The sequence below is a fragment of the Dicentrarchus labrax genome, unplaced genomic scaffold, assembly GCF_905237075.1.
Source record: "Dicentrarchus labrax unplaced genomic scaffold, dlabrax2021, whole genome shotgun sequence".
NCBI classification, from domain to species: domain Eukaryota; kingdom Metazoa; phylum Chordata; class Actinopteri; family Moronidae; genus Dicentrarchus; species Dicentrarchus labrax.
Window position 1 is genome coordinate 2,587,622 of NW_026136719.1, and position 25,218 is coordinate 2,612,839.

Genomic DNA, 25,218 nt, shown 5'->3' on the forward strand with positions numbered 1-25,218 from the left:
GACAGAAAAGAAACTGATTTCAATCTCACAGAAACAATCCTGGTATTTTCTGGTTTAAAAACAAAAAACAGAAAAAGTTCTAGTTCCAGTCGATCTAGTTTTGTGTGATGTTTTGTTTGTGCTGCCCCTCCCCAGAGGATGCCCCTCCCCAGAGGATGCCCCTCCCCAGAGGATGCCCCTCCCCAGAGGATGCCCCTCCCCAGAGGATGCCCCTCCCCAGAGGATGCCCCTGCCCAGAGGATGCCCCTCCCCAGAGGATGCCCCTCCACACACACCGAGCACTTCTTTTGCTTGGTTCTCCAGCATCCAGCAGGTACCGGCTGCAGGTCCAGCTCTCGGTCTGGGTCCAGCCCACCGGAGAAAAATACTGCGATTATTTTGGCAAATATTGTGATTGTAATATGATTCAGGGTTAGTGGGAATGATCTTTTATTAGTTAAGGGTAATAAAGGCTGAGATGTAGAGAGCAAAGACGGATGATTTAATATTCAATAACTCTGTTCTAAAGAAATCTAACTGACATCACTGTTTACACAACAACAACAACAACAACAACAACAACAACACTGGCTCTTCAAATGTCAAAAATGTATTTTTTCTGGTAAAGTTAAAAGTACCAGTGGAACCGAGCACATACACGTACTCAAACAGACTTTTGAGGACGTCACCTTTGGCTTTGGGAAACAGTGATCAGCTATTTCTGACCTACTATGGACCAAACTAACGGATTTATCATGAAGCTCATCGACATTATCAGATACATTTCCAGTCAATCAACAAATGAATCATTAGATAAATATGGCTGATGAGTTGAAACATTATGACTGGAGAGCTGCTGTCAAAGTTACTCTTATTTTGAAAACCTTTCCCACAAAAGGTCACACACATCAATGTGCAGCTTTTCCCACAACCCCTCACTCAGTCCTCGTCCTCTGGCAGAGAATCTGATTATGAAGCAGTAAATCACATTTCCTCAGATAAGTCGAAACCTCGTGCTGCTGCACGCTGCTCTCATCACATCGACTGGAACTCCTGACTGCAGGTGGAGAACAGGAAGTAAAGGTAGAACCTGCAGCTGTGTTAGCTCAGACATTAGCCACCGGCAGCTACTCTCTGTTCATCTCCACTGATCTCTGAGTGTCTGCAGCTCAGTGAAGCTGGTTTCTGTGAGGACGGACGGACTGCTGCTGGTATGTGTTTGTTTCAGAGACAGAGACAGAGTGTCCTTTTAAAGCCTGCAGCACAGGAAACGCACCAAACACACACTGACTTCAATCAAATACCAGAGAACACGTTATGTGTTCAGAGGACTTTGGACACAGAAACGTTGCTGTGAGTTACAGAAACTGCTGATTAGAAACTGTAACATGAGTTTAACAGTCTGAGAGTCTCAGAGAAACAAACCAACGTTAAGCTGCTCCTCGTCCCCGGGACCAAAGTATCAGAGGATTGTTGCAACAGGGACCTTTTCTCTTGTAACACAGGAAGTCTGACCACTGCACTGCTGCATATGCTAACTGTACTAGCTGCTATTAGCTAGTGAGCGATCCAATTAGCTGTCTGTAGAGCTTTGATTCTCTGAACCCGGGCAGAATTCTATTTATATTTAATATTTTATTAACAGTAAATGCAACTGCATTCAATGAGTGAATATGTTATTAGTTTTGATAATAATTGTTACTAAATTATATGGACAATGTAGTTTACTTTAGCTTGTATTAAACATGTAAACATTTATTTACTTTAAGGGGACGTTTGGGTTCGGGCCCACAGACAACGGATCGGTAATGTTTGAACAATACGCAGGCTACCAAACACCAGAGGTCAAATGCAAGTTGCATAACATACCACACAACGTAGTGTCAATGATAAATATCAAAGAAGACCCAGTTTATTTCATATGATATTTAACAGTCGATGTAACTACGATGTGATACAATGACAACCTGAAAGCTAAAATAAAAGCAGTTCATCCGGGATGTTACCCAGACTACTGATCACCCTCTGAAACCTTCACAATGCTTCAGTGCTGTGCAGAGCTGGGACACTGGACGGGACCTCAGGACTTTACCTACTGTCTGTATCTGCAAGTGTCTGTGTTGCACTGGCAGTGAAAACAAACGTCCCTCCAGAACAACCAGGCAGTCGAACTTCCACGTCAGTAAGTTATGTGAGAGTGCGTCCTCGGTGACGTGGCTGCTCACGGACAAGAACACACACAAAAAACCTGCAGACAAAACCCGGTTTATTTTAGGAAATCTGCTGCTGCAGCGGTCAGTCTCTGCAGACACACCCTGCAGGGCGCCGCCTCCGCCACCAAACACACTGATGTTACTGTCATCATCAGCGCAGTGCTTCAGCGCGCGCACACACACACACACACACACACACACACACACACACACACACACACACACACACACACACACACACACACACACACAGCTTGAACAGGAAACCAGGGAGAGTGTCCTCATGAGGACAGGAAAAGATATAAATCCTGCAGAGGACGTCCAGCAGCTTCTTTAATGTGTTTAAAGCTGGAATCAGGACGGCGGTTTTAATCAGACGAGTAGTGAAAGGAGCCACACGTGTTCAACAGCTGCTGGTAAAAGACTGAACTTTACTGCACTGTCTCCAAAACGTCAACTTTTAAAGAACGACGTAAAAACAGCTGCTGGAAACACAGGAAAACTAGGAGGAGTAGATAGACCCCATCTACAGTCAGTGTTTGGTTTGTCCCTACTGGGCTACTGTAGAAACATGGTGGTCCAACATGGCAGACTCCACCAGAGGAGGAGCCGCTCCCTCTGTAGATAAAAACAGCTCATTGTAAGGTAACGAAAACACAATGATTCTTATATCCAGCTGATTATAAACTAATGAAAACATACTTATGAATACTATATTAATGTTTCACACTGGAACTTTAATACAGTCAACTATTGATCGATCAGCCAAGTGAAGTTTGTAATTACTGCAGTATTAGTGCTGCTGATTATTATCTAATTATTATATAATATTATTATTATTATTCAGTGGTTGGGACTTTAATGGCTGAATACTGACAGTACAGGAAACGGTTTCTTCTCCAATTTATTATCTCACAACCCCTCTGATTGATCTCATGACCCTCTGGAGGGGCCCGAGCCCTATGTTGGGAACCACTGGACCAGATAACTGCGTATAGTTAAACTAGTGTTTAGAATAACGTTACTATCTGCAATGTTAGGACCATTAGCTCCATGCTACTAACTAGCTTGCTGTTACAAATCAGCCCATAATCTGACAGCCGAGTGCATTAATCAGAGAACTGAACACAAAAGTTACTTTACCTAGTAACTAATTACTTTTATATGCAGTAATTGGTAAAATAATTCCATTACTTTTGAGAGAAGTAACCAACTAATAGCGGTGTAAAGATTTTCGGATACATTGTTCCTTATTAAACTGTCCCTGAATCGTATCGTAGCTCAGGTATCCGGATACATGTCGGACAGATAAACACCCCGTGTAACTAATTACTATTTTTTAGTAACTTGTCCGACACTGGTCATAATAAAACCTAAATGTACCATAAAACCTTCAACACAAACTCTTCAGCACAGATGGAAATACTCAGCCAGCGAACAGACGACAAACAGACGGCAAACAACAGACTTCGTATAACAATATTCACAATTTGGATTTATTACAATGAAACCTTTGATTGTTTTGGTTGTTGGACTCTTACAGACTACATTATGTGTATATATATATATATATATATATATATATATATAATGATGGAGGAATGTACACAGACCGAAGGGAGTCTCTCTTGTTTACAGTGTAAATCTGAATTATACTTTAATTAATTAACCCAACGATTAAACTGTGGAGAATCTGACTGATCCAACGCTGTGCAGCATCCATACTGACAGAAGTTTAAACATTTATATTTGTGTTGGAGATCTAAAGCTTTAAGAGGTTTTATACATCCAGATAATTCCCATAAAATCCATACCAGACCTCTAATGGAGACCTATGGAAGACATTTACCGCCAATGTGATGGAAAAAAAGAGTTAAATTATTATAATGAGAAACCTATAAAGATGTTTATTCATTATTTTGATAAAGTTTATAATAACTTACAGAATCTGTCACATTGGCACAAATGAGCTTCCACAGAGATTTAATCCAAACATGTAGATGAGTGTTTGTTTTGGAAGTTTTACAGTAAAAGTTTAGGAACACAGAGCGCCACCTATACGCAGAATAACGTACCACACCATTTGTTTTTACTATATTAGAATCAATACAATGAAAACCCCTAATTATCATTAAATATCGATACTTTCAGCCTGTAATCAGCATTACCATAGAAACACAAGCACGTGTGTGTGTGTGTGTGTGTGCGTGTGTGTGTTGTGTTGTGGGACCGACCAGGTGAGGTCTCTGGTTCTTTTGTTACAAACAGAAAAGAGCTTTGAATCGGTGGAAACTGCTGGACGGTCTGATGAAAGGAGGCTGAGCCGCAGGGAGCTTCAATCAGATCTGCACTGTGTGACACTTTCACCGGCTCACACACAAACAGCTGCGTCCCCATAAACCACCACAACCAGACTCCTCCTCAACAACCCGCCTCAAGAAAGCAAACTTTTTCCTCCTTACCTCTGGTCCCAAGCAGCGACTCCTCTCCCTCCTCTCCCTCCTCTCCCTCCTCTTCCTCCTCCTCCTCCTCGTTCCCCGCTTCCTCGCAGTAGATTCCCCCCAGTGTGAGTCGGATCGAGAGTCCAGGTGTCTAAAGGTGAGTTAGAAGCTGAATCTCGGCCCTGTCACTCGGTGCTTTGCAGTTTTCCAGCGGTGGAGGATCCGACTGTCGCTCCGGCTGCCTGTCTGACTGCTGCTGCCTTCACGGACTGTCGGACATGTGGGATTCAGCGCGCATGAGCGAGAGAAAAAAAGACTTTATAGAGCTGAGGGCGGGTCGGAACTGGACCACATGAAGACGTTGTTACAGGATTCACATGGAGGGAAAAGTGTTCTCATTAATGACTGTAAAAACCAGAGGAGTTCATTTAACTCAAACATCAAAATGTTTAGGGAACACAAACTAACTTAGTTTTATAAGTTACAGAAACATTCCTGATGTTTGATGACAAAATTAAGTCTTAAATTTAAAAGAGCTTTAGTTGTTTTACTGATAGTTTGTACTCATAATAAAATACCTAGTAAAAAGGTTCTTCAGGAATGTTTCTGTAACGTACAAAGTGAAGTTAACTCGTAAAAGTTGCTTCATAAAGAATCTTTTTAAACTTAAAGCACTGTAAAACCAGACTTTACGTTCAATTAACTACAAAAATGGTTGAAACTGGTTTAATTGAATATTTTAAGTACAATGAACTAAATGTTGTAAGTTAAAAAAACATCCTTGATCAAATAGATTCAGTAATTTTACTGATTTCATTTTACAAAGTGAAGTTAGTGTCACTTTAAATAATTAGTAACTTAAAAATTAACTTTGTGTAACTTTTGATTTCGATGTAATCAGTTTCAACTATTTGTTTTATTTGAAATAATTTATCGGATTCCAGTGATTAATAAAAACAAGTTAGCCGTGCAGCTAAGCTAACTGACACAAACATAAACAACATAAAGACAACAAGAACATTTAATTGATAAAGTCTCAGTTTGATGTTTGGAAACAGTTTATCTGTAGTCGCCCCCCAGTGGTCAAACAGACACACACACTGGTTCCATCACTGCTTTATTTATCAGACCGTCTTTATTCTGCACTCACAGTTCGTTTCATCGAAGAGCTCCGGCAGATATTTCTTCTTCTCTTCCTGCTCTGCATTGTTTCTGTTATTGTCTTTAGTCTTCGTCTGAGGCCGACACAATGAGAGCTTCCTCCTCTTCCTGAAGCTCTTCCTGAACTTTAACACGGAGCTGCTGCGGTTTGTCGCCCAGACGCCGAGCTACAGTTCGCCCTGAGTGACAGCGGCTAACGGCGGCTAACAGCGGCTAACAGCGGCTAACTGCAGCTAACAGCAGCTAGCTGCAGCTAACGGTAGCTAACAGTGGCTAACAGCAGCTAGCTGCAGCTAACAGCGGCTAGCTGCAGCTAACAGCAGCTAACAGCGCCCCCTAGCTGCTGCTAGAGGAACTATAAGAGGGTTTATGAGGATAAAGTGACTCCAGGCTAAATAACAACAACCTAAAGCTGCTGTAAATGAGCAGAAAACCTTAAAACCACAGAGTGTCCCTGAACTCAACCTGCTGAGGCTCTATTGATCGTCACTCAGAGTAAAATCATTAAACGTCATTAGAGCTCAGCTATTGAACGGCCGCCAGTGGAAACAGGAAACTAATAACAGATCAATCACAGCTGGAGGCAGCAGAGAGACACACTGACCAGAGCCGGTGCACCGAGAGCCTGGCCTCTCCCCATAAAGTCCCATTGTACAAAATTTTTTTGTTTTCCAACGGGGGGCCCTCGGGGGGGCTCCCCCACCAGTGCAGACTGAATGGGCAGATGCAGCTTGTGGTTAAATCTCAGCATTTAGAAAGGTCAAAACTGACAGACTGATGTCTAAGCTAACTGATCTGAGGCTAAGACTAACAGGACTGAGGCTAAGCTTTTTTTTTAACATGACTGATGCTTTTTTTTTTTTCCCCTTTTTTTCCTTTTTTTTCGTCGATGCCTTGAGAGAAAAGGAAGCTCAAACAGACTCGAGGCTCTAAAGCTTAACATTAAACTTTTTAAAGAAGACTCTAAACAATCTAACACCCAGCAATCATTTCTACGTCCTTCGAATGCAACATTCATCCTGTGGCGCCCACATGGACCAAGGACCAACAGTTCAAACACGACAGACGCTAGGGACTAATATCACATAACACAAATTACCCAAGTTCCAAAAGAGTGAAACAGCAGACTAGATGCTAAGCTAACTGACTGATGCTAAGCTAACAGACTGAGGCTAAAGCTAACAGACTGAGGCTAAAGATAACATACTGATGCTAAGCTAACTGACTGAGGCTAAGCTAACAGACTGAGGCTAAGCTAACAGACTGAGGCTAAAGCTAACTGACTGATGCTAAGCTAACAGACTGATGCTAAGCTAACATACTGAGGCTAAAGCTAACAGACTGATGCTAAGCTAACAGACTGATGCTAAGCTAACACACAACTGAACATGTTTATACAGTTTAATGAGGAAATGTTACACATTAAATTATTATTACATCAGAATCTGGTTTTATAAAATAATGAATTTACAAACAAATATTAATAAACTGTAAATAATGAATTCATAAAAAACAAACTGCTGCCAGTAGAAACTTATATTTACATAATCAATGTTCTGATTGATCATCAATGACAAAGAAATAAACCTGCGATCAGATAAATGAAGCTTATATTACCGCGGGTAGTTAGCTTCTGTAATTAGCTTCTGTAGTTAGCTTCTGTAGTTAGCTTCTGTAATTAGCTTCTGTAATTAGCTTCTGTAGTTAGCTTCTGTAGTTAGCTTCTGTAATTAGCTTCTGTAGTTAGCTTCTGTAGTTAGCAACATAACAACTTTAATAAAGTAAAACAACACAGAAAAAACATAAAACTAATTTATTCAACAAAAGACGTTCAACCTTCATCATTGTCACGCTAACAGGTGCTATCAGATGCTATCAGATGCTAACAGATGCTAACAGATGCTATCAGATGCTAACAGATGCTATCAGATGCTAACAGATGCTAACAGATGCTATCAGATGCTAACAGATGCTAACAGATGCTAACAGATGCTATCAGATGCTGTAATGTTTAATATAGTTTAAAGGGAGCTGTATTATCTCTAGAAACCACCAGGATGTTTATTTCTGCTGTAATAATAATAATAATAACAATAATAATAATAATAATAACAATAATAATAATAATAACAATAATAATAATAATAACAATAATAATAATATTATATAAGTTTAAATACGAGTCGTCATGGAGACTGACTGCTGCCTCTGGTGGCCGTCAGAGGAACTGCAGGGTTACAGGGTCGAACAGTAGAGCAGCTTTAACTGATCTCAGTTCAGTTTACAGCAAACAGGAACAAACTATTAAAGCTGGGGGGGGCAGACACTTAAAAAGCAAATGAGAAGCACCACAGAAGAAGAAAATCCGACTTTCTGGTGTTTCCTGACTGAAATCCAGCAGAGACCCACAATGCACTGGGGTTTGTCTTCTTTCTCTCTCCGCCTCCACCCTAAACCCACGCCTCCTCTCTGGAGGTTTGCAGAAAGGCATTCTGGGTAAGCAGGGTCTGTCCCGTGACGACTTCCTGTCACTCCTTTCCCTCCCCAGGCGCCACCTCCACGGTGAGCACCTCCTCCCCTTCCCGCCGCGCCGTCATCCTGATGACCACAGAGCTGTCGGCCGTCTCGGAGATGGCGTCGTCACCGTCCAGGACCGGAGCGAGGGGGGGGATAGGAGAGCGGCGGTGAGTCGGGGAGGGAGGAGGGACCGTACCCTGGTGGGGGGGGGGAGGAGAGGCTGAACCACAAACTCTTTCTTCTTCTACCTCATTTAAAACTGCAGAATCTATGAACCTGAAGATGTTTACCTGCTGCAGAGTGTGTCTGTGTGTGTGTCTGTGTGTGTGTGTGTGTGTGTGTGTGTGTGTGTGTGTGTGTGTGTGTGTGTGTGTGTGTGTGTGTGTGTGTGTGTGTGTGTGTGTGTGTGTGTGAGTGTGTGTGTGTGTGTGTGTGTGTCTGTGTGTCTGTGTGTGTGTGTCTGTGTGTGTGTGTGTCTGTGTGTCTGTGTCTGTGTGTGTGTGTGTGTGTGTGTGTGTGTGTGTGTGTCGGCGTGTGTGTGTGTGTGCGTGTGTGTGTGCGTGTCTGTGTGTGTGATAGTGTGTGGTGGTGTGTGGTGGTGTGTGTGTGCGTGTGTGCTGTGTGTGTGTGCGTGTGTGTGTGTGTCTGTGTGTCTGTGTGTGTGTGTGTGTGTGCTGGTGTGTCGTGTGTGTGTGTCGTGTGTGTCGTGTGTGTGTGTCGTGTGTCGTGTGTGTGTGTCTGTGTGTGTGTGTGTCTGTGTGTCTGTGTCTGTGTGTGTGTGTGTGTGTGTGTGTGTGTGTGTGTTGTGTGTGTCTGTGTGTGTGTGTGTGTACTGGATCACACCTGGACAGTTTAATACTTTTCTAAAATGATGTAAAATGACTGATGACAGTTCTCTGGCTCCAACACTCACAGAAGACATCAGAAGTATAAATATATATAATGTATAGTGTATAATATATAATATATATAATATGTAATCAGTCTCTGTCTGTCTGAACCGGAGCTGTCTCACCTCTTCCCCGTCCATCGGTTTGTAGGTCTCCCTCAGTTTGGTGAAGGTTCCCTCGATGCCGGCGTGCTCTGTCACCTTCAGGGCCGCCTTGAACATTTTGGGGGTGTCCGGTCTGGCCGGGATCACCTGCATCGCCTCTTTACCCTTCTTCTCGTCCGGCTTCACATCCTTGGTCAGCATGGTCCTGCAGAGACACAGAGGTAACAATGAGGGACACTCACAGACCGCCTCCCCCCCCCCACAGGGTCCGGACACAAACTCTTCCCAGAGGTTTCGTACCAACTGAAGCACCTCCAGCACATCCATCCGCTCTGCTGCAGCACCATGACCCGAGTGAGGAGATAAAGCTCCACTGACCCGTCTGCAGCAGGAACCACCTGAGCAGATTACAGGACTAATCCTGGTCAGGACAGACCGGGTCAGGCGGGAGGAGCTTAACGGGGCGGGGTTGATTTATTTCTTAATTTATTATTAATATTTCTGACTAAAAACACAAAATCAGTGAATAAATTAATTAGTTTGTTAATATTCAGATAAAAAATTTCTTGTTTTGGTTGAAATTTTCTTTTAAAATCTGATGATTTTTAAGACCTTTTGTGAAGTAATATGTGATTTTAAATGTATAAATAAAGATTATTTACTAATGTTTCATTCATATTCATTGTTTTTATATTCATATAAAGTAATTATATAATATAATTAAATATAAGTTATTCCCTGATTCTTCCTCTGACCCCGATCATAATCACTTCAATGTTTGTATTGTTTAATGTTTCTGTCCGTACTTCTGTTCACTCTGATGTCATGTCTTTATTTTACAGATTTCTTATTCTTACAAAAATATGCTGTGAATTTACATTTTTAATGTAAAATAAATGAAAAATCTGTGACTGTAAATAATCATAAGGATTAGGATAAGGATAGGATTTTTTTTTTTATATATATATAAAAAGATTAAAATACATTTGTAAAACTATAAATTTTCTGCAGATATTAACTTAGATTAAACTATTAAATTCAAGTTTAATACTGTTAATACTGTAATTTCGCGGGATAATGACTTTTATTACAGTTCTATAACCTTTAACATTCAGATTAAAAATAATAACAATCCAATAATAACAGCACTCTGCTGTAAATGTAAGGCTGATTATTTTTATTATAGCAGAGTTCACCTGGATTTATAGATCATTGTCTTACACTATAAATATCTTTAATTAAACATTAAAAAGATAAAAACTGTATTTTAATTATAGAACTTTCTGTATATTAATAAGTCAGTAAAGTTATTCTACTGTATTTTTTAGCTCCCGAGCTGTGGGGATATATCCGTTGTTTTACATTGATTACAGCTCGAGTGCTGAGCAGGACCAGAAAGAGAAGACACATCACAGCGGGTTTAAAGTCCTTGCATTGGTTGATTTTAAATATCATTTACTCTGAGGTCTGGTCTTGGTTTATATGTCACACATGCTCACAGTATGAGAACCGGACCCGTCCGGGGAAGCTTTGGCGACCCCTAGTGGAGGTTGGGTGAAACAGGTAATTAATAACTGTATCAAATTACATTTTTATAGTCACTCTCTCAGCGGTAATTTAGCCAGTAAAAGAATTATTACAATGAAACATGAGTTTCTGGGTGGCGCCTGTAGGGGGTGCTAGCATTCTGTGTTAAAGGATTGTGAATGTTTCCACTGATTGACTCTCTGCTGCTGATCAATAAAACATAGCAGAGAGATACACAGGTGAGCTGATCCATCCTCTGGGCTTCCTGTGTGTTACAGTGTCAACCTGAACTTTGACCCTTGAGCCAGGCAGCTGTTCTGGGACTTACTTGGCCTTCTTGCGGAGGAGTTTCTGGGACTCCGGGTAGTGCACCAGGATCTCTGCCAGGTCCTTCTTGTCCAGGATGAAAAGGTTAGCGAATCCGTGCGCCTTCACATTGGCTGTGCGTCGGTTCCCTCCACCTCCTGCCAGCAAGCTGACCAATCACAGGAAACAGAGCGCTGTCACACAAACACCAGGGGGGTAAAAGTGAACTGCACCTGGGCGCTGTGGGGGCAGCACAGTGCAGATATACCAACTCTTACATCATGTTTCTGAAAGGAGGCAGCGTTTAAAGGACCAGTGTGAAGGATCTACTGGCCTCTCGCCGCAGATTGCAACCAGCTGCAGGCGTGTACATATATATACACATATACGTGTGTGTGTGTGTGTGTGTGTGTGTGTGTGTGTGTGTGTGTGTCTACCACCTGGCTGTCCCACATGTAATTGGGTTAATAGGATGACAGGAAGCAACTCTGACCTGATCTCTCCGAACACCGAGCCGGCTCTGATGGTGACAAACACTATCTGCAGGTCAGGACCGCCCACCACCTGAACCTCCCCCTGTTTAATGATGTACATCTCCCTGCCGATCTCCCCCTGCACACACACACACACACACACACACACACACACACACACAGTGGTCAACACACACTGCAGCAGCTCCTTAACAGATTTAACCCTTCAGACAGGTGTGTGCTCACCTTTTTACAGACAAAGTCTCCGGGCAGGTAGACGACAGATTTGAGCCTCGTCAGCATGTCGAAAATCATCTGTCTGTCACAGCCCTGACAAAGAGACAGACAAACAGACAGAGAGACAGATTTCAGTGTCTCATTCAGACATTTTAAGCTAATTTCTTCCTCATTTTGTACAGAATTATTAATATTAAACATAAACAGAATATTTCTGCAGACAACAATCAAAATGTTTTATGTTTATGTTTCATTTCTGTGTTTTCTGTCCTCCTCACCTGAAACAGCGCCACTTTGCTGACAATGGCGTAGTTGACGTCCACGGCGATGTCCAGCCTCATCTTAGTAGGAAGTTGTATCAGCAGCTCCTGTTCGTCTGCAGAGGAGACACAGTAAGTAACTGTACGTATACCTGTATGCTGCTGTACTTCAGTATTTCCATTTAATGTCACTGTTAATGTCATATGACATAGAAATTGTGCATACAAAACATGTGATTCTTATATAACGAAGGATCTGTCCTAGGTTTCTGCCTTTTAACAGGCAGTTTTTCCTTGCCCTTGTCTCCAAGGTCTTGCTCATGGTGGTACTGTTGGGTCTCTGTAAATAATGTTATAAAGAGTTCGGTCTAGACCTGCTCTATTTGAAAAGTGTCCTGAGATAACTTCTGTTATGAATTGGCACTATACAAATAAAATTTAATTGAAAAATTGAATTGAAAATAATATGTTGAATTTTTAAACATTCAGCTAACCAATATACATATATATAAAAATATAAAGTTACACAGCAAACCATCAACATGAATCAACATGAATCAAACCCAATATTTTCTTTGACAATCTTTTTTTAGATTTCTTCTTACCCAGCATGCCCTGGATCTTCCAGGTGTAGTCGTACCATGTCTTGATGCGGTTCTGGACCTCTCGGGGGATGTTGTAGGAGTTCATGTACTTGACGGTGCTGTCCATGCAGGCGCGGTAATAGTTCTCACCAGCTGTCGCAGCTCCAACCACATCTCTCATCTGAGCCCGGAGGGGACGCAGTCCAGTTAGTTAGTACTCAAAGATACAGGCCAGAATCTCATGGACCTTTATCTCATTATACCTCTTACGGTTTGGATTTATTTCATGTACTAAAGAACACTTTTATTAACAAAATTTGATGGTGAACTGACCTGACCGATCATGATAGAGAAAGCAAAGACGCCAACAAAATAGTTGATGAGCTGGAAGCAGATCTCAAAGACGGTGGTGGGGTCCGGCAGTCCTCCGATCGTGATCAACGTCTTCACGGCAAAATAGTAACAGCGGATGTAACTGTGAGAACAAGAACAAGAACTTTGTTGGTGCATTGCTGCATATCGTAGTGTGTTACCACCACCTGTAGATCAGTGGAGTACTGTGAAACTATCTCGTTACCCCTGCTTGGTCATATAAGAGCATTGAGAACAAAGAAAACAGGGACCACTCATACAAACATTATCATAGCGCCAGTAGTGGTCAGAAACTTCAGTTCACTAGTGGGAAGTAGAATCAGATTACTGTGTACATCGTGAACTTGTTCAGAGAGTGATGGCGTGTTCTTACGCGTTGCCCTTTCCATTGTAGACCCACTTGGTGGATCCCAGTCCTTCATAGTCGGAGCCCCAGTAGAAGAGACAGGCGTTGATGTGCAGAGAGTACAGCAGGTAGGTGGAAGTTCGGATCACCCTGACAGACACACCCACACACACACACACACCCACACACACACACACACACACACACACACACACACACACAACACAAGAACAACAACAAGTTGAACATTTAATGAAATTAATGCACTAGAATAATTCCATGTGGCGTTCCTCAAGGATCAATTCTGGGGTCATTGGTGACCACGTTACACCAATCCTTGCTACCCCTCACTGGTTGCAAGTGAGTTTTAGAATTGATTTTAAGATTTTACTGCTTTTATTTTAAAGCCTTGAGAGAGCTCCCTGTATACTGATCTCAGGCAGGCAAATTCAGTGTCCTCCTTGAATCTTGTCTTTTTCTTGATTAATGGTATTTGTTGTAATCTATTAAATTATTTTATCTTGTTTATATCATTAGTTGTAGAGCTCATTACGATTATTTTTGTATTTACTGTAAAGCACTTTTAGCCTTGTTTTTGAAAGTTGCTGTATACAATTCTTATTATTTTATCTTTACCACCAATAATGTTTATTTTTTATTAATAGTTTATGTAAAAGAAAAAAACAAATGCATAGCCAGACAGCTGCTTTTGACCACCCATCACCCAGTTGAAGAATTTTCTGGGGGCGCCACAGTATACAGCTACAGTTACATGGAAATGTTTGGGCACTTGATGATGTTTTTGTTTTTTAAATTTTTGTTAAATTTATGACTTCAAAATCATAAAATATTGTGTTTTATGTTCAATATCCCAAAGAGGCTGTGTTTACATCTATTCAACTAAAGAATATCACTAAAATGTGTTATTTGTCGCTGGGGTCCAACTGTTTGCATTCAACTGTATGCTGATGATACAAGTTATTTTTTGGGCCTTTTAAATCCTTTATTTGATAGATACAGCTGAAGATATACAGGAAAGGGGGGCAGAGAGAGAGGAGATAACATGCAGCAAAGGACCGCTGGTTGGATTCAATCCCTGGGCCGCTGTAGCAAGGACTCAGCCTCGGTACATGGGTCGCCAGCTCTACCCACTGAGCTAACTGGGCGCCCCTCTTTTCAGTTTTTGATGCCTGAATGTCACAAAACGTTCCAAACTTCCATCAGAGTAAAACTAAAAACAAATGACTGCAAAATTACTTTGACTTATTCTGAGCTGCTTTGGTGTTAAAGTTGACTCTGAACCTGAACTATTGATGAGTTATCAGATCCCACTCAGCTGAAAAATATATATAAATCTATACGAGTCTTTTCTGTCACTGCTACTGCTAGCAAACCATATAACACTTTGCAGGCTCGATTATTTTAATGCTCAGATATCTGTCTGTATAAAAGCCTCAGTATCTATTGTGTTAGCTAACGAGACATCTGTTTTCCCTTTTTTGTTTACAAAGCACCTTACTAGTGTTTTCAGACAGGACAGACAGAACCCCCTATTGGTACCTGCTTTGGTTTTTGTCCAACTGTAAATTACATATCTCACCTGTAGATGTATGCTTTCTTCATCACAGCTTCCATTCTGTCGTTGAACTCAAAGAAAGCCATGTACTGAGAGTGAAAAGACTAGAGTCATCTTCAACACACAGTGCAGCAGTATGAGCACGAAACTGAAATACATTGTAAGAAACTGGGAAAAATAATGCAAATACGCAATGGAATAATGGAATAATATAATTTCAAAAACTCTAAACTTAAATTAAAACAATACCAAAGAGAGAAACTAAAAAAAATTTAATGATGACATAACCAGTAAACAATCGGGAAATGCATTTAACTACTTAACTTGTTTTCTACTTCTTGTTCTACTCATATATATAAGTACATACTAGTGCTGTCAAACGATTAAAATATTTAATTAATCGCATTAATGTCATAGTTAACTCGCAATTAATCGCAATTAATCGAACATTTTTATCTATTCTAAATGTCCCTTGATTTCTTTTTGTCCCATTATTTTTTCTCATTTTAATGCTCTTATCAACATGGAAAAGTTGATTGGCTTGCTTTGTGCAAATGCTGTTTTTATTGAAAACAACATTGGCATATACTGTAGTGTTCAATATCACACTAACATTCTCACTTGGAGCAAATAATCTCTCACACAATGTAACACTGTCCATCAATAAAATTGTGAAAAAAATACTTTGTCACACAAACAGCCCCTTCAACAGCCCTTTCTAAGGGATCAAAACAGGGCGATACAAAATAAAATTAGAAAGTGCACATGTAAGGTAAACTAGGACTCAGCCTATAGTGCAGTTAAACCATGGCTTAATACTTTTCTCAAGTTTGCTTTGAACATAGCAGTCAGGCTACTGCTCTTTATTCACCAGAGGCTCAACCCAGCCTCTTATTTCAGAAAGAATAAACAGTAACGGTTACCAATAAAAGGTAAGCCTACTACTTCTTTGCTTTGAGCCAGTTACTCAAACAGACAAGCCTGTTGACATTTTCAGACAACAAGGAATCCATCCATTTCGGCGTCTCGCGCTCCCCATCCACTCAAAACGTAACGTCTACTAGTCTTAAACAAGTGTGTGCGGCGTGCCTGTTGTTTTGTTTCCAGTCTAGCTAGATCCGGAGTGGTGTTGTAGTTTTTCTAACGTTACTAGTTGTTGCAACAGCATGTGAAAAAAACTACAAAGTGTGCTAGGCGTTAATCTTGCGATAAAAAAATTTATGCCGTTAAAATGGGTTTGCGTTAACGCCGTTAATAACGCGTTAAACTGACAGCACTAGTACATACATAAATTCTGTTGGAAAATTCTTGTTGGTTTATTCATTATGGTTCTCTTTATTCGGATAGTCCGTCAAGAGATATTTGTATTATATATAGATTATATTTGTAACATTCCAACTCTTTTGTTTTGTTTAATAGATTATCTCTAGATTATATGTGACAATTCATGAACATATTCTAACCTAACCAGTACCTGAACTGGACCAAAAAATGGCTCAGTACCCAAATTTAGCATAACTGTAACACTAATTATTTTGGTGTTGTTTATCCCTTTAAAATTATTATTTGTTTTTTTGCCAATCATGGATAATTATTTACAAATGATGTGTCAAAAAATGAAATGTGCACAATACATAATGATATATAATGATGTAATGTTTTGGATGTTGTGGATGTCATGGTGCATGGCAAAGCAAGTTGGTATTCTTGACATAAAATAAGTCTCAACAATGAAACAGAAACAGCTCCTGACCTTCAGCAAGCGAGGGAATCTCAGCAGAGAGTTCACTCCAGTGAAATAGTAAAATATCTCCATAGGAAACAGACTGATGATGTCCATCTGTCAACACACAGCAAACACAGTGTAACAACACTGAAATTTTATTTGAACAGATATAAAGAAAATATACTAATTCTGTTAGAAAATTAAGAAATGCATCAGGCTCTGCCTTGACAGCAAATGCAGAGACTGACCACCGCAGTGTAGCAGGAACAGCGAGCTTGTAGTCAGAGCTAACAGCGCAAACAGAGCTAACTAAGTTAACTATTCAGTGTCTCAGCACTTTTCTCACCTATGATTGTGACCATGTCCAATGCTGCCGGAGTATTAGCTCCTCTGCTATCGTGTGAGGTTTACAATACAACTTTATTCTCCTATCAGCAGGCGAAACATCTAAAAACTGTCAGACTTTTAACTTTTAAATCTGCTCTTCACTGGTCCGAAGTGATTTTATTATTTCACTGCTGATTCTACTGTTCTGTTATTAAGACCACCTTTGTTGAGTCCAAGACAAGCCGAAGTCAGAGAGATAGAATCAAGGCAGAGACAGAAAAAAGCTGTGCCATAAATGCTTTTGCCGTTTCCAATGAGTTTTGGCAGCCAGGAATACGATTGTAAGTAATATTGCTTGGCCATTTTCTGTACAAGAGTGCTTCATCGATGGTTTTTGTTTTGAAGGAGAAAGTTTCTTCTGAAAATGGCCAAGTTGAGTACAAATACCAACAAGTCTGAGACAATAAAAAAACTCTCCTTAAAACTCACTTCTATCTTATGGCTTTGAAGTGATGGTATTTGTTGTAATTACTGAAATTATTTGGGAACCATGGCTTTAATGTTCTGGTCTTCCATATAACATTAACGTAAGTATTTTGTCTGCTTTATCTTCAGGTTCAGTCTTACCTTAAATCTCTCCGTGGTCATGTAGTTTTCTCTCATGTCCTTTTTATCACACTGAAATAAAAAAGTTCCAGGTTAGAGAAGCCGTTTGTGCTGAACTCAAATCAAAAAGTCAGTTTTTAAATATTTCTGTTGAAATGTTTCACCGACCACAATGTCTCCACCACGGACGAACTGCAGTCTGGGCTGGAAGATGAGGATGTCGGTAATGTAGATGAGGTCACAGGTGTAGTCCATCATCAGCCACAGGTGGATGTTTTCGGGGGTTTGGTACGGAAATGCCCAGCGGACAGGGATCAACCACACGTTCCAGTTCCACGCCGCCACAACAACGAACAGCCAGAGTACATAGATCAGATCTGTGGAGATGGATACAGAAAATAAGAGTACAAATAGTCCACTTGAAAACAAATTAATGCATCATTCTGAGCCATTCTGCAGCATCAGTACTTTTACTTTTTGTATTTTAAATATATTCTGATGCTAATACTTGATATTGATATACTTAAAAGTCCAGTGTGTAAAATTTAGTGGCATATAGCGGTGAAGTTGCAGATCACAACCAATTGAATACTGCTCTCCTTCCAAGTGTGTAGGAGAAACTACCATGATCGCGGAACTCTTTATCCTTTACCCTATATCCTACAATATTGACAACATGATGTGATTCGAGTAACCTGCTGATTTTATATTGAGTAATCATATTGGTCAGAGCAAACTCACAGCTTTGAATTTAGATGTGTATCTAAGGTCTATTTTACAGATTTAAAGCATTAGCAAAATGTTGAACTCTCTGTTTAATTTCAGTTGATACCAGAACGTGTGGTGTGAATAAAGAAAAGAGCCTGGCTTTGCTCACCGGTGAAGGGGTCGATGCTGGAGGGGAAGCGGTACTCCACGATGACTCGGAGCCAGTCGGGCAGCTTAGGAAGTTTGGGCAGTTTGGGCAGCTTGGGTATTTTTACTGGCTGTCCCAAAATTGTAAATGGGAGCACCATCTCCTTCTCGTCCTCCTCCTCTTCTTCTTCTGCTGCAGCAGGAGCATCTTCTTTTTTCTCTTCTCCTGGTGGAGGTGGAGGTGGAGGAGGAGGAGGTGGAGCTTTGCTTGGGGCTGCAGAGATTAGACAATATTCTTAGAACGTTATTCCGATGATTCTACACAGATATCAACTGAACGTCAAGCTGAAGAAATCAGATCAGAGTTAAACGTTAATTCTCAGCCTGGGACAGTCAGTACATACAGGTTGAGGGACTTTCTTCCTCAGACTCGTCCGGGTCCACTAGCCGCTCCTTTTGGTGCTCTGTCCGACCTTTAAACAGCCCGACGAGCTGGTACAGACGGTCCTGGATCACCACGCTGCCGACGCTGGCTGCTGACAGAGGACGAGTCCTGGGGACGACAACCACAGGACAGAAAACATGGAGGACGGAGGTGACAACAGTTGGAGGATGAAGTGTGTTTGTGTGTGGTGTCTCTCACCATTCATCTGCCGTCAGCAGGTCTCCCTGATTGCCGGTCTTCAGACTGATCCTCATCAGTTCCTCATCATCGTCCTCATGGGGTTGGGGGGTTGTGATAATTTGGGGGATGTTTTGGCCCTCCACCTTCAGCCTCCCTGAGGAACACGACAGAAAAACAGTTTGACCACAGGTAACATCTTCCTACAGCAGTGACGACTCGTAGAGGCTGAAGGGCATCCTTACAATTAAAACATTTTATTATCTAAAAATACCCCAGTACAGCTCGTGTGTATGATGTACATGCAAAAAATGTGAGGCAGTGGAACTAGCTACACATAGATAGATACAGATAACATATTTGATGCTACCATAGCTACAAATAGCTAGCATGTATATGTTTTAGTATATGTACAGTAGTTTATAAAAGTAAAAAAAAACAATTCCATTTACCGATGAAGACCATGAGAAGTGGCTTAAAGCTTCCAGTGAGAAGATTAGAGATTTTATCACAACATAAAGTCTGTTTCTGGATTAGTCTCCCAAAGTATCGATTGATCAATTGACACGTTTCTTTTTATTCTCAGAATCATGCGGTGATGTTGTCGTTTATGCCGTGTTCAAGTCATATTGGAGCTATCGGAATTACCAGTTTCTGACCTGTAAATTCATCTCAGGTGTAATATTATATTAATATTAATATATTAATATTGTGTTTTACTATCAATTCAGTGTTTGTAACCCTCACATGACCGACTCTCCATCCATCCAATATGATGTGTATAAATATTTTCAGCCAAGCCTAGCACAGCACAAACATCCACTTCCTGTAATATCACCTTAAGTGTGGTTAGCTGGCAACTCATGGTGAAGCAGCGCAGAGCAGCAGAGCATGATGGGAGTGATGATGAGCAGGATGTTATTGATGCAGAGGGTTTTGTTTGGCACTTTAAAGGTTTCCATCTACACAGGGTTTCTATAAGGTTTCTCTAAGGGTCGGCTGCAGGAGGACGCGATTAAGGCTGCTGAGGATGCTGGGAGTTGGAGTAAAGGCATCTTAAGCGGCTGACGAGGCTCAGGCAGCACTGACGCGCCAGCTTGGGGAACTGCAAGAGCTCCTGGGTCAGCTGGGTGAGCTCTGGCGGCGGGGTCGGCATGGACAGTTTGGGAGGGGTGAGGTGATGGCGATGCATCAGCGTCCTGCAGCTCTCCAGACACTCGGCAGCATGTGGGAATTGTAGCAGAAAGCTCTTTATCGGAGAGCAAATGTCGGGAACTGGACGAAGAAACAGTCAGAGTCAAAGACAAGTTACAAATGTAAGCTCATTAATTGTGTCAGTTATCACAGACGTCACTGTTTAGTTCTGTTTTTGTCCTGTAATCAGACATAATATCTGACAACTTCACAATTCTAATAAAATGCAAATTAATTTAGGTGAACCTCAAGCCTACATGTTCATATGATCCATTGAATGCAACCATTCAAATCAAATAAATCTTAATTTTCAAACACACCCATTTTTAAGCTAGTAAGACACTTTGTTAGTAACATAGCTGGTGGGAAGGAAAAGAATGTAGGTTTTTATGTTTCTGTTATTATATATATATATATATTATATACTGTTGCAAAAATCTTAATATTTTTAACTCTCACCTCCGTTTTCACCCTCTTCTTCTTCACCTGCTGCACAGGCCTGAGAGAAGGAGAAAGAAAGATGTCCTGTAATTCACTGTATACCAACGTGCAGATGGTGTCCTAAAAGTACTTCGGATGAAATCACAAGATTCAGCTCCATGACAATAGAGCAGACTCCATATGAGGATGTCCATGTGATACAGTTGGAAGCTTGTGTAAACGAAGCTGTTGGAGGAGCTTTTTGAGAATATAATAATATTATAATATTATAATATTTTTATGTTTGAAGAAGAAATATTGCAAGGCAAGGGATGATCCACAATAAGTCATGTATTATTGAAAAATAACATACAGTGGCCAATCAAGTAAATTTTTCTCTGTGATTACTTTTATGTAAATGCATGGCTTGCTGCAGACCTGGTCACTAGCTAACAACCAAATCCGAGTATTGGTTGTGTCCTCCTCAAAAGTTAAAGAATACTTTTATTTTTGTCATTTTGTCCATCATTCCTATCAGTGACAAGAACACTGTACTCACCAAGTTCATATCTGGGAACATAGAAAACAGCAGTCAGATGATTAGAGAGGTTAGAAACAAACCAACAGTTTATCCATTTTATCTACTTTGTTAGAAGATAAAACCTAAAATGAGAATCCCTGAAATATTGGTAATAATCATTACTGACAATCAGCAATAATCTCATTGCAGCCTGGTGAGTACAATGTTTTTATATCTCATAGCAATGATGGGAAAAGCTGTAAAAATAAGACAGAAGTGGGAATAAACTACAATTGCCCTTAAACTATTCTGCCAAAAAATGTGGATTAGCAGTTACTTCACTATTCCAACCAGCAGGAGGAGCTGTGGGCTGTAAGCATCAACTTAATGAGGATAATATGTCAGAAACTGAAAAACACCCTCCAGCCAAACAGAATACAAGAAGCTCTGTGGTATAAAGGAATGTCTGCTAGATGTAGAGTTTCACTAACTGAATCCTCTGGAGCTTGTGACCCTGGTTGTTGGGTGACAGCTTGGGAAGATGGACTCTCCAGGTCTCTCCTCTCCGATGCTGGCTCCACATCTGTTGATAAAAGGGTGGCATCATCTTCGGCTGGACAGACTTCTACCAGGCACCTGGTGAAGACGAGCAAGTGTCAAGAATGACTGAAAAGCAGCCACAAAACGAATCCATTGGTATCCTTGTATTCACGTAACAGTTGGAGAACTCCCCTGTGGAACTGTTAAGGTATGTTCACATACAGTGTAGGTAAAGCGACATTTAGAGGGGGTGCTAATGCATATAAAGTCAACAAAACCAAAAGATGAATCCATTATCCATATTTGTCAGGGTATTTTTTCCTCTGGACCGAAGTGACTGACTACTGACTTTCCTTGCCGCCGTCGCCAAGGTCTTGCTCATGGTGGGAACTGTTGGGTCTCTGTAAATAATGTTATAAAGAGTTCGGTCTAGACCTGCTCTATTTGAAAAGTGTCCTGACATAACTTCTGTTATGAATTGGCGCTATACAAATAAAATTGAACTGAGTTGAATTGAGCTAAGGCTGGCACTCTCAGGGCCCTGGCCTAAGTTGGTAGAACTAAAACAGACTGATGGCTGAGTGCTACAGTACAAGAGGAGATTAGTAATGTTTAGAACCAGGAAAATGTCTTGTAAGATAAATTGGACCTATTGTCCTGTAAGATAAATTGGACCTATTGTCCTATTGTAAAATCCCATCTGCATCTTCAGTGTCCTTAGCTAATACAGGCTTAAGGTTCATATGATACAGTGTAAAGTAAGCTGATAGTAGTTTTTAGGTTGAAGGTGCAGTAACAAATTCAGGGAGTTGGAATTACATTCATCAAGTGACAAAAACACAACACCAAATGAATGAATGTGTCACTCTGTAACTGCTGGATGTGTAAATAAGCAACTATTGGCTAACAAAGTCACTGTATTGAAATTATATATGTCAATGTCATGCTCACAAGTTGTTACTGCTGACCCCAAATGGCTTCAAAACTGTTACAGCAAGTTTAACTATACCTTTATCATACTCTATTCAACATGTGCACTTACTGTAGGAACAACCAACTGAACAATGTTAGCAATAAAGGTTAAAAAATGGACAGGGAACATGATTTTCCCAAATGTACAAAATCCACACGGTCTGGAGAGAAACTGTGAGTAACTGACTCTAGAAATTTCTACGTATCTTGTAGGGTTTGGCCTGATTTATAGAAGAAAAGTTGGCAAAACGCAGCACAAATAAAGTCAAATTTAATCACGAGGAGACACTGAAGGTAAGGAGGATAGCTTTTGCAAAAACAGACATGCAGCAGATGACAAACTGTTTTGGCAAAAATAAACTATTTAGAACCAAAGTCCTGCCTTAGTTCCTCTATAAGCTAAAGTGAGTTCATCGGTGTCAGCCCCAGTTAGCAGAATTCCAAGATACCCATTTAACTTAAAATGTGGACTGGAGAGTTGTGTTTTAGCTTTTTGAAAAGAAGACTGTAAGAAGGTCTGTCTTTCTTTCCAGTCCATGATAAAATTGGTTATGTAATCTCTCCAGTGTATTCTGGATCTACCCCAGGGTCACCTGCCTGTTGGACATGTTTGAATTTACCTCCACAGGAGCTTGTGGAAGCAATGCACGAACCACATGGTTCTTTCAATAAAATCCTTTAATTTCTGTCACTTCCCACACGTCGCAGACATAGGTGAGGTAAATGAAGAAGTTCAACTTACAGACTCAGCTCCCATTTCACACCCTGAGAGGATGAGGCAGACTTGGAGGAAACCTTGCCCAACTTATTGGCAGTGGTCACCAAGGTAGCCAAAAAAGGTCAGCAGTGGTCAGATTTGCCCTCAGATTGTTGTGGGACCCTTGTTTGTAACTGTTTCTAAAGGGGACTTCCAGGGAGAGTAGAGTGACGCACAACGGACCAGCTCTTGCAAAGATGGAAAGATTGGAAGATGCATGGAGGTTTACCCAGTGCAGGACTTCAGTTCACTCAGAAAGACCAGAAGAAATAGGTACAAGCAACAGTAGTACAAGCTCTTGATTGAAAAATTATGCACAGGAAGTACACGTGCCAAAATATGACATCTTAGAGTTTCTTACAGAACTCCACAAGAGGATCATAATATTATGAATATAATAATGTATATAATGTAGTGCTGTCAAACGATTAAAATATTTAATCGCGATTAATCACATTAATGTCATAGTTAACTCGCAATTAATCGCACATTTTTATCTATTCTAAATGTCCCTTGATTTTTTTTTGTCCCATTATTTTTTCTCATTTTAATGCTCTTATCAACATGGAAAAGTGGATCGGCTTGCTTTGTGCAAATGTTGTTTTTATTGAAAACAACATTGGCATATACTGTAGTGTTCAATTTCACACTAACATTCTCACTTGGAGCAAATAATCTCTCACATAATGTAACACTGTCCATCAATAAAATTGTGAAAAAAATACTTTGTCACACAAACAGCCCCTTCAACAGCCCTTTCTAAGGGATCAAAACAGGGCGATACAAAATAAAATTAGAAAGTGCACATGTAAGGTAAACTAGGGCCCTATAGTGCAGTTAAACGATGGCTTAATACTTTTCTCAAGTTTGCTTTGAACATTTATTCACCAGAGGCTCAACCCAGCCTCTTATTTCAGAAAGAATGAACAGTAACGGTTACCAATAAAAGGTAAGCCTACTACTTCTTTGCTTTGAGCAACAGACAAGCCTGTTGACATTTTCAGACAACAAGGAATCCATCCATTTTGGCGTCTCGCGCTCCCCATCCACTCAAAACGTAACGTCTACTACTCTTAAACAGTGTGTGCGGTGTGCCTGTTGTTTTGTTTCCAGTCTAGCTAGAGCCGGTGTAGTGTTGTAGTTTTTCTAACGTTACTAGTTGTTGCAACAGCATGTGAAAAAAAGTGTGCTAGGTGTTAATCTTGCGATAAAAAATTGATGCCGTTAAAATGGGTTTGCTTTAACGCAGTTAATAACGCGTTAAACTGACTGCACTAACATAATGTAATATGGTCTACAGATAAATTAGATCCAAATCATAAGAATTATGGGAGTATTCCTCCATCTAATTGCAGGTGCAAGCCTTTGTATGGCTGAGCTTACTGGTCTGGTTTTTTCTCTTCTTCAACAGTTTTGTTATTCACTTTATTTTCCTCAGGACTCCTATTGTCTGTGCTGTCTTCACTGTCCTCCGGCAGGTCCTGCAACCTGAACGGTGTGCAGCAAGGGACAAACAAGATAGAAAGCCCCTGTCAGACAGTTCAGCTCATTGTGTCAGAGAGCAAGTAGTTGCTACATTGAGCAGCATCCAAGTCAAGCAGAGAGCAGCAGAGCTTCAGGTTTTTGTAAAATAAAAATAGGATATGGCGGTTTAATACTAACTTTGCCAGCAGAGGGTGCTCAAAGCCTAGAA

At 40.7% G+C, this 25,218-nt stretch overlaps 2 protein-coding genes across 3 annotated transcripts in view; both read right to left on the bottom strand.

Moving 5' to 3' along the window:
• Nucleotides 1–4,913, bottom strand: part of kifc3 (kinesin family member C3) — a 39,599-nt gene extending 34,686 nt beyond the window's left edge. Inside the window, exon 1 of one of the 2 annotated variants that reach the window (XM_051378734.1) lies at nt 4,655–4,913. The gene's annotated coding sequence lies outside the window, so the exon portion shown is untranslated. The remainder of the gene's footprint in view (nt 1–4,654) is intronic. The other variant, XM_051378735.1, reaches the window with a different exon arrangement.
• Nucleotides 4,914–8,322: 3,409 nt separating this feature from the next.
• The window catches only part of cngb1a (cyclic nucleotide gated channel subunit beta 1a), a 33,959-nt gene continuing 17,063 nt past the window's right edge, over nt 8,323–25,218 (bottom strand). The window contains exons 20-38 of the mRNA XM_051378957.1: nt 24,909–25,013; nt 21,748–21,892; nt 20,776–20,815; nt 19,144–19,279; nt 18,905–19,053; nt 18,523–18,774; nt 17,814–18,022; nt 17,667–17,717; nt 16,740–16,826; nt 15,011–15,075; nt 13,438–13,560; nt 13,026–13,167; nt 12,714–12,873; nt 12,127–12,224; nt 11,858–11,941; nt 11,632–11,750; nt 11,161–11,307; nt 9,327–9,510; nt 8,323–8,508 (exon numbers count right to left, since the gene is read on the bottom strand). Coding sequence (XP_051234917.1) covers nt 8,323–8,508; nt 9,327–9,510; nt 11,161–11,307; nt 11,632–11,750; nt 11,858–11,941; nt 12,127–12,224; nt 12,714–12,873; nt 13,026–13,167; nt 13,438–13,560; nt 15,011–15,075; nt 16,740–16,826; nt 17,667–17,717; nt 17,814–18,022; nt 18,523–18,774; nt 18,905–19,053; nt 19,144–19,279; nt 20,776–20,815; nt 21,748–21,892; nt 24,909–25,013 — 2,482 coding nt within the window. The remainder of the gene's footprint in view (nt 8,509–9,326; nt 9,511–11,160; nt 11,308–11,631; nt 11,751–11,857; nt 11,942–12,126; nt 12,225–12,713; nt 12,874–13,025; nt 13,168–13,437; nt 13,561–15,010; nt 15,076–16,739; nt 16,827–17,666; nt 17,718–17,813; nt 18,023–18,522; nt 18,775–18,904; nt 19,054–19,143; nt 19,280–20,775; nt 20,816–21,747; nt 21,893–24,908; nt 25,014–25,218) is intronic.